The sequence below is a fragment of the Buceros rhinoceros genome, unplaced genomic scaffold (genome assembly GCF_000710305.1).
Source record: "Buceros rhinoceros silvestris isolate BGI_N320 unplaced genomic scaffold, ASM71030v1 scaffold24432, whole genome shotgun sequence".
NCBI classification, from domain to species: Eukaryota; Metazoa; Chordata; class Aves; order Bucerotiformes; family Bucerotidae; genus Buceros; species Buceros rhinoceros.
Window position 1 is genome coordinate 61140 of NW_010399820.1, and position 8597 is coordinate 69736.

General features: G+C 43.2%; 1 protein-coding gene across 1 annotated transcript in view; it reads right to left on the bottom strand.

The window, feature by feature from the left end:
* Positions 1-8204, bottom strand: part of LOC104489473 (39S ribosomal protein L23, mitochondrial-like) — a 10190-nt gene extending 1986 nt beyond the window's left edge. Inside the window, exons 1-2 of the mRNA XM_010131636.1 lie at positions 8123-8204; positions 6560-6633 (exon numbers count right to left, since the gene is read on the bottom strand). Of these exons, the coding sequence (XP_010129938.1) occupies positions 6560-6633; positions 8123-8204 (156 nt within the window). The remainder of the gene's footprint in view (positions 1-6559; positions 6634-8122) is intronic.
* Between the last annotated feature and the right edge of the window lie 393 nt (positions 8205-8597).

The following is an 8597-nucleotide window of genomic DNA, read 5'->3' on the forward strand; positions in this document are numbered from 1 at the left end:
TCCTATGATAATTCCAACACTGCTCCATTTTGAGGCCTTACTGATGTCCTTGAGCGATCCCAAAGCTGTAGCTCCCCAAACTCTTCCTGCAGTAGGATCAGCAGCAAGTGCCCTCGAGGCCAAGCGCTGCCCAAGATTTTAGCGTGTTTGGAAAATAATTAGTTTATATTACAAAAATATTACTGTGTTTTAACTGCTGCAGGTGGGTCACTCAGCCCCGAGGTACCTATAGAACAGCCGGGGATGATCCAAAGGACTCGCCTGCCCTGGAGGAAGCCATTTTAATGGAACAGGTCTGAAAACAATTGAGGCTAACATGGTAGGCACAGCACCTACACCGTAAACCTGAGAACTATGGACACTGCTAACAGGGTAGTAAGGGACTGCTCTTGTTCTGCAGCACTTCCAGTCTGGTATCCTTCCAGGCCCAACGCGCTTCCCGTATGCAGAATGTAGGAGAGCTGTCCCTAGAGCATACTAACAGCATCCACAGTAATTCACTAAGCATTGCAGAACAGTTATTATCGTAAAAAGGGGGGGGGGGGGGGGGGGAAAAAAAAAAAAAATCAGTTGTTCAGTAAAGAATAGAATTTTTGGATGAGGTTTTATTTCATCCACACATAAACCTCTTTGATTTTTCCTCCTCTAAGCCATATCCTGAACCCTGAACAGCTGAGGGGGTGTGAAAAAAAAACCTACAAAAATTAAAAGAGATCTGCACAGAGGCTGTAGTGAAACCAGACAAACCTTTCAGTTGTTTGTCAAAGCGCTCACAGTTCCCGTTTCAAGGCTGGTGAAAAGTCAAATATTGAGCTGAAAATGTCAATCTGTATCTGGAGTCTTTTCATAAATCAAACGCAGCACAGACAAGTTGGCTCTTTGCAGCTCTTGTTTTGTGAAGAAATTCTGATCTTGGCTGGCAGCCAGACATGATTCGAAACAGCCAAGACATTACACCCTGAGAACTGAAGGTTGATAAATCTGAAGTAACAATACCATGCAGCAATACTGCACTATAAAGCTCTGGAGTGATGAAAGCTGTATGAAAAATAGCTGTTGTGCATGCTCGGTAGCTGCTTTTCAGAAGAAGCCTGTATCTTGAGTATTTCAACATTTCAAAAATACCACAGGCATCAGATTACCGAAAGGACCGTGAGTCTGTCCAGGCATATCTACATTCAGTGCATCTTCCACACAATGCCAGAGGCTACTGAGGTTCAAGCTCATGTGCCACCTTCTCAAAAAAAACGCCTGCCAAAGGCAGGTGGCATCACTCCTTCACTCAGTGCTGCTGCTCTGGGGAAGTTTTCCTTTCTACACAGGAGCCATTTGACAGCCCGTGGGTAAACGCACCCTCAGAATGAAATCCTAATGGATATAAAGAACTGCTCCATTTCTACCAGGGTCATCATCGTTTTATTTGCTTTGCAAACTGCTAGAATCACAGAACCATTTGGGTTCGAAAATATCTTTCAGATCAAGTCCAACTGTTAACCCAGCACTGCCATGTCACCACTAACCCATGTCCCTCAGCACCACCTTGACACATCTTTTAAACCCCTCCAGGATGGAGACTCCACCACTGCCCTGGGCAGCCTGGGCCAGGGCTTCACAACCCCAACGGGGAAGAAGTATTTCCTCATGGCCAAGCTAAACCTCCCCTGGTACAGCTTGAGGCCGTTTCCTCTCATCCTGTTGCTTGTTACTTGGAAGAAGAGACTGAGCCCCACCTCACTCCAACCTTCTGTCAGGGAGTTGTTGAGACAATATGAAATACTGCCATAATCAAGCAGAAAGCTAAATTTTGGCTTACTCATAACCCTTGCATTTATCCACTGTTCTACCTTCTGCACACCTTTAAGGTCATCCTTTTAATTACTGAAGGTAACAGAAGTGAAACAAGCTCTAAAAGTGCTGGTGCTTAGTCCTCCCTTGGATCTTCCACCAGCATCACTACTTTAGCTAGAGGCACAGAGAAAGTGGGACAAAATAAGAACACCTTCCTATCTGACACAGCTGTGCTTAAAGAAACTCCTGTAAAAAAGACAGACACTGGCAAAAAAAAAAAAAGTCTGTCTTGGGCCTGGATGCCACACTGCCAGCAAGCGAACTTTTTCACCAATATAAGGAGATATGGTGACACTCTGGAATTTGTCAGGATAAGCTCTACCATCACATGGTCTTATAGCAAAGTGAGCCCTTACAATGTTAAAAAAAAAGAAAAAAACAAACTAGGCGAGTCAGAGAGGCAGTACCGAAACACCTAAAATAAAGGCAATGTGATGTTTTTACACTTTGTTGTTGTCAATTTAGGGTCTTCCCAGAGACCTCCTTTTTTCCTACAAGGTCTCAGGTTCTGTACAAGTCATCCAGGGTTTAGATGACAGGAACTTCTGCTTCTGCACAATTCTAATTCTTGCTTCAGCATTACTCAAATGTAAAACTGATTTATAGACAAGGCATTATGAGGATTCACTTGTTACATTCTTCAAGATACAAAGCGACCTAAGCATCAAACCTGTATTCTCCCCTCAGATTTCAAGTCTTTGTCGTCAGAAGGGGTGAACACACACGTTGTTCTCTGAGCCTGCAGGAGTTATGGCATGGAGTGGTACAAATTGCCTCCATCTATTTTAACGAGAGGTTAAGTGTCCGTAATGAGGCCCATGAAGCCGAGTGTTAGCCCTTCCACTGCCACGCCTTATGTCAGAAAATTGCTGGAAGGATCATCTGGCACAAACTCCCTTGTACTTCTCTGACCTTTGCGTCCCTTGAAAAGTTCAGGAATGGAAGGTCAGCACAGATATGATTGTGTAGGAATGACGCAGCAAACGCCGATCATGTAAACAACTGCGAGATCTTCGGATTATTTAGATAATTGAAGCACTTACTACTGTCCTTCAGAATTAGGAAAAAAAGTTATGTTTATAGCATCGTTAACTCAAGAAAATATTGACTCCCAGCAGCACGGGATTCAGTCCAGCAGTAGCAGCAAATGCAGCGAAGTTTAATAACCCAGCACATCCAAACACTTCTGCTGTCGCAGTGGTAACATCTGATGTTAAAACATATGGCAAAACAGCACAGAAAACAGCTTCAAAAATCCGCGCAGGAATGACACAGCCTATGGAGCATCCAAGTTTCCTCTGAATTTGCTGCATGTCAACAGAAAACTGCTGTCACATCACATGTGCAAATGGGTTAAGGACTGTCAACCTACCGGACACTCTAAAGAGGGCTTGAGGAGAAAGCATTTGTAGAAACATTCCCACCGGTGCCATCCTTCATGCAGCTAAAGAGGTGTTAGACCTAGTGTTGACAAGGTCAGACTCATTTTTACTGCCATCTCCATTAGATTTCTCAAAACAGGTTTAATTAAAAATAGGTCTGGATTCCAGAGGCTTGTCTCCAGTTGTGCTCCCACAGGCGCTAACACCTGTTGAGCTGAACCAGTGAGAACCCTGAAGGAGGAGGAGACGTTGTTGTTGTTTTTTAATTTCCCTGATGTTGATGCAACTGTAAAGTTTCCCACTGCCTTTCATTTCTTTTTTTAAATAACATTAGGATAATTATAACTGTATTGGAGTAAGGAGAAAGGTTGCTAGACTATATTCATTTTACCTGCTCCTCAAAGATATACAGCTTTGGGTTTAATTTAAAAAAATAGAACAGTGTAAAAAAAGTAGCATTTCATATCCAGGGCCATAAGCCTCTAACTTAAACCTTTCTCACCACATTCCAAAAGGAGGGAAAAAAACTGCAGGCAGGCTCTGGAATGGTGAGATATTGTTGATCCACAGCCTTCTATGATTTGAGGTACTTTTTTAGTGTGAAAATATTATGCTTGGAGAGATCATGTATTTGTCCAGTTACAGCCTGAGAATAAAGTAAACAGCTCAGAATCTCCAAGAAATAGTATTTGGGAAAGAAAGGACAACAACTTTTACATGTGGAACAGCTGGGGCACTAATCCGACACCTAAGGGCATGTTGACTATGACTTCATACACCTTCCACCTTTGAGACACTTGCAGTAAGTTAATGGATACGTGTGTTTTGCTGGGACTCATAAGGTGATGCATTATGAAGCAGGGAAGCATTAACTGGTCATGAGAATATACTCAATTTCCTCCAGGTAAACCACACCACTGCTGCCACCAAGTCACGCTGCGAAGAGCAACACTTCCACCCAGTGGGAAAGAGAAAGATCGACCCGAGAGCTTCCAAAAACACATCCTCATTTTTCCAGTCATAAGCAGTTTTAACTTGCAACTGGATTAATGAGAGAAAACACAGCTGGTAAAAACGGTGGGAAAGCCCAAGCTCCTCTGACTCACGGCAGATGCAAACTAATTCTCCCGAAAATAAGGATTTTACAGCGGTTACCAAAGACTTTCCTAAATGAGGCAGATATTAACAATGGACTGCATGGGGCCTGTTATAGCCTGAATCACACCACGAATGAGAACGAAGGCAAACCCTTCCTTCAGATATGCCACTGGGGTTCTGGCCTCACCCACTGTGTAAAGCTGGTGTGAACACAGAACTGGGAGCTCATTGTCTGAGGCATCAGAGCTAGTGATGAAAAGCAAAGAACAAAAGAAAAAGAGGGAAAAAAAAAAAGGACAGACAAACCTAAATGTTAAAGGCATTAACAGACACCAACAACAACAGGAAAAAAGAGAGCAAAGAGACCAGGAATGAGGTGAGGGGGAAATGCACAGACCAAACACCACTGAGAAGCGTTCAGTAAATGGTCAGGATTCCCTGCTTGAGGTGAAATACAACCCCAAATGGTGCTCCCTGATCCTGCTCAAGAACAGACGAAAAACACAGCAAAGCAGTCAGGGACATCTGCCTTCTCATGTATCAAGAGCAGTCCTCAGCCACAGTGCTCCAGGGCTCTGGGCACTGTCTAGCAGGCAAAATGGGACGTTGCAGGAATGACCAGCTACCCCTGTGCCCCTGCCTCCAGGACAGTCCTCCACTGCCTCCAGGACACCGTGGAGCTGCTCTTAAGGTAATGGCAACTATTCCAGGACCAGAGGTTTGATGCAAAATAAATGCACAAAGGCTCTGCCTTAAGTGAGCGGATCACTCCAAAGAGCTGCAGCATTTTGCTTTCCACTCCTTCCCCCCAAGTATCTCCGGGTTGCAGACTGCCGCCTCAGCAGACAAAAGAAACAGGACCACATTAAACACAGTGAAATAAAATGGGAGAATTGACCACAGTTCGCTAAAAATCTGTGTGAGCTTCAATGCTGGGAAACATGTTTCTAAAAGCAAAGAAGTCACTAGTGAGAGGCCATGGCAATGGAAAGGGCCCACAATTACCTTCTAAGGAACAACACTGAGAAAACAGCTTGTAAGACGCACCATCACCGCTGGCATTCAGTTCCTCAGCAGTGTTCTTAAGGCATTGTTCAGACCTGATCCCTCACAGCCAAAACCCTGGGAGGGGGAATTTACCCACCAAAGTAAACATTCTTCCTTGAAAAAGGAATGTGGCTTTTAGCCATGTAAGGTCCTCATGGAGATGAGTTTGACTTCTTCACAGCACATCAAGGTTAGTCCTCATCTAAATACAACCCCGTTACTTTCTACTAACATTGTACTCGATGCTGTTCTTTTAAAGGTAAGGGCTGCCAAGAAAAAAAAAAAAAACCACACACACTCCCCGCTTTTCTTTCTGCACCCCTTCCGAGAAAGGACTTTTAAATCTTGAAAAATTAAAAACCCATCAGATTTCCCACCATGCCTCTTTAGTTTGACCCCAAGCCCATATGAAGTTTTCTGCAGTCTTTAAGATCACACAGTGTTCTCCCTGCACGGAATCCCTGTCCCACGATGGACTAACACCGAGGCTGCATTACCAACGGCAATTTAAGCTTATGGTTTTAGCACCAGAAATAGCACTCCTTTGATGTAATTTTGGTATGTGAAGGGGTTTTCTGTCACTGTTCCATTTCTCTTTCACACACAGACAGGTAAGCCCAAGAGAAGCCTGAACTATATTATGCTCCTCTTACGAAAGAAACTCGTAAGAACATGAAGCTCCTTTTCCACTGGGCAACCACCATACATTTCAGAACCCGGCTCAGCCACAAAGCACGCTTCTTAGACATGACTTAAAGCTCTCCAAGGAATACGCCTTAGTCTTCTCTGAAATCCAGAAAGCTTTAATAAGAAGTTCCCTAACCTTACAATATATTTTTTCACTTACTGGACGTTTCATTAATCAACCACACAAGCCGTGAATCTTCCAGCACACAGAGTACAGGGTCAGCATGAAACTCCCTGGCAGAGCAGCCTCAAATGACATCAGACCATAACTTATGTACAGACCTCAAACCAATACGGGACTTGAAAACTAACCATTTGTTTGAATTTGATTTCTAGACCAACTCATTTAAATCTTACACATTCTGGAACATATTAAAGAAAATGTTCCTTATTAGAGGATTGGCAGAAATATTCAGCCAACAGGACAAGTCACTGAGCATTACTCCAGGCTTGGTGGGTCCCTTCCTCTCTCCTCATGAACAGCCACATTAACTCACCAGCTGTACATAGGCGACCTTGTAGTCTGGCTTCTTCACTCTCTGATTCTTGTGGTTCCTCTTGCTGTTAGCACCTACAGAAATGAAGAAAGTCCCACCTTTTACTTCCCAGGACTTCCAAGTTACCCAAAGCAAGGCCAAGGCAAAGAGGGAACTTTGTTAGTTCCGATTTATTGTTACAAGGAGTATCCTCAGTACCAGCACAGCACCACAAGCACCAAACGTACTGGAACTGTAGCCACTGCTCTCCTTAATTGCAGGTAGGGAACCGAAGCATCATGGGACTCAGGCTGCTGACAGCCACATCAACTTTCCAAAGAAGCCAGGAGGTAAGTCCCCGGAGTAGGGGGCCAGGAGTGATAAACTGTCCTCCCAACATCAACAGTGTCAGGAAGACAAGGAGGAAATGACCACTAAACAGCTGCAAACGTGCCAGTTTGTACCACCCTGCCGATGAGCTGGATCTGCTGTACTTACAGCAGGAAATTACACTCCACATCCAATAAACAAAAGCACCTCAACCTTCTGCAAGCCTGCTGGTCACAAAGGAGCGGGAAGTTCAATTTGTTCCCTGCATGTTCGGCAGCCATCAAAGCTCTCAAATAATTAGGCATTCTAACCCCCTTCCCTCTTTTACCCCTGCAAATACACATTCTACCATCACTTCCATTAGCAGTGGGGACGAAATGGGTACGATATGCAGTATTTTTCAGTGCTGTTTGGAAGTGCAAGCATTTCGTATTTAAAACTTGATTTCATTCTGTTTTTCACAGCAGCATATTGCAGATGAGCTTTCGTTTTCTTTTTCTTCTGTTACACGTTCTGAGTTTTGCAAGCTTCTTTTGAAGCTGTCACCATGACAGCTCGTTTTTCCTGCCCCTTTTTTAAAATCCTCCCTACTCTTACCATGATAAACACATCAGTCAGTTCCTTTGCTAGAGTCACCACATGAACAAAGGAAAACCCAGCCATCAGAGACGTCCTAACCAACAAGTCACTCTCCATTTAACGCACTGCCTGGTGATCAAAAATGTAAATAACACGGCAGTTATACTCCTGACTTTGCACTGCAGGCAGAGCAGCTCTGGGGAAGGAAGCATTCCTAGGTGAACAGTGACATTATATACATTTATTCAGTTAGAGATGGAACCCTCTACTCCAAGGCAAAGTTCAGCATCATTTAACTTTTTGTTTTTCTCTTGGGCAGGTTTTATGTTGGTTTTTTGTCTTTTTTTTTTTTTTTTTTTTTTTTTTTTTTTTTTTTTTTTTTTTTTTTTTTTTTTGCAGTGGTGGCACAGGACAGAAACACCATAAGTACAGAAGTCTGTAGCAGAATTGTGGCAACAACAGGTGATGAACAAAACTACGCCATAATCGAACCAAAGCATTCAAATATGAAGCGCTGCATATTCATTTGAAGGGACAAATAAACAAACTAAGCCGACAGACGTCACCAAGGAAGCATGTGGATCCAGAGTTTGTTGCAATCTAATGGACATTTTGATAGGAAAGGTCTGTTTTGGCAGCTGTATTCATCCCTTTGGAATACTGAGCTGCACTTACCATACTGTATCCTCGTCCTCACGGCAGCTACTGGCACATTGTATATTTTTTCAAGGTAATTCTTGATATCCACTTTTGTCATTCTGGGCAATACAAAAACATTTTGGAAAAAGAAAGAAGGAAAAGTATTTAAATAAAACAAAACAGAGCCAGGGCTTTTACAGACTGGTCAATCCCTGAAATAAATATGTCATCTCCTTTTAACTAATGTACCTTAATAGACAAAAGTATAAACTCAACACAGATGACACCCTGCTACAGCAATTCATTATCCATAAACTGTAACAACGGCAAATATTTTATCTTCTTTAGCCTCAGCCAGAGGATATATAGTTCCAGAGGTATATAGTGCCATATTCAGTGAGAGAGGGTAGGCTTTCTCACTGCTCTGAGAACCCTTTCCAACCTTCTGAATAGCAGCTTCAAAACTTTTCAGGATCTGCCTTTTCAAGCAGATCCTGGCTTATAGTTTTTA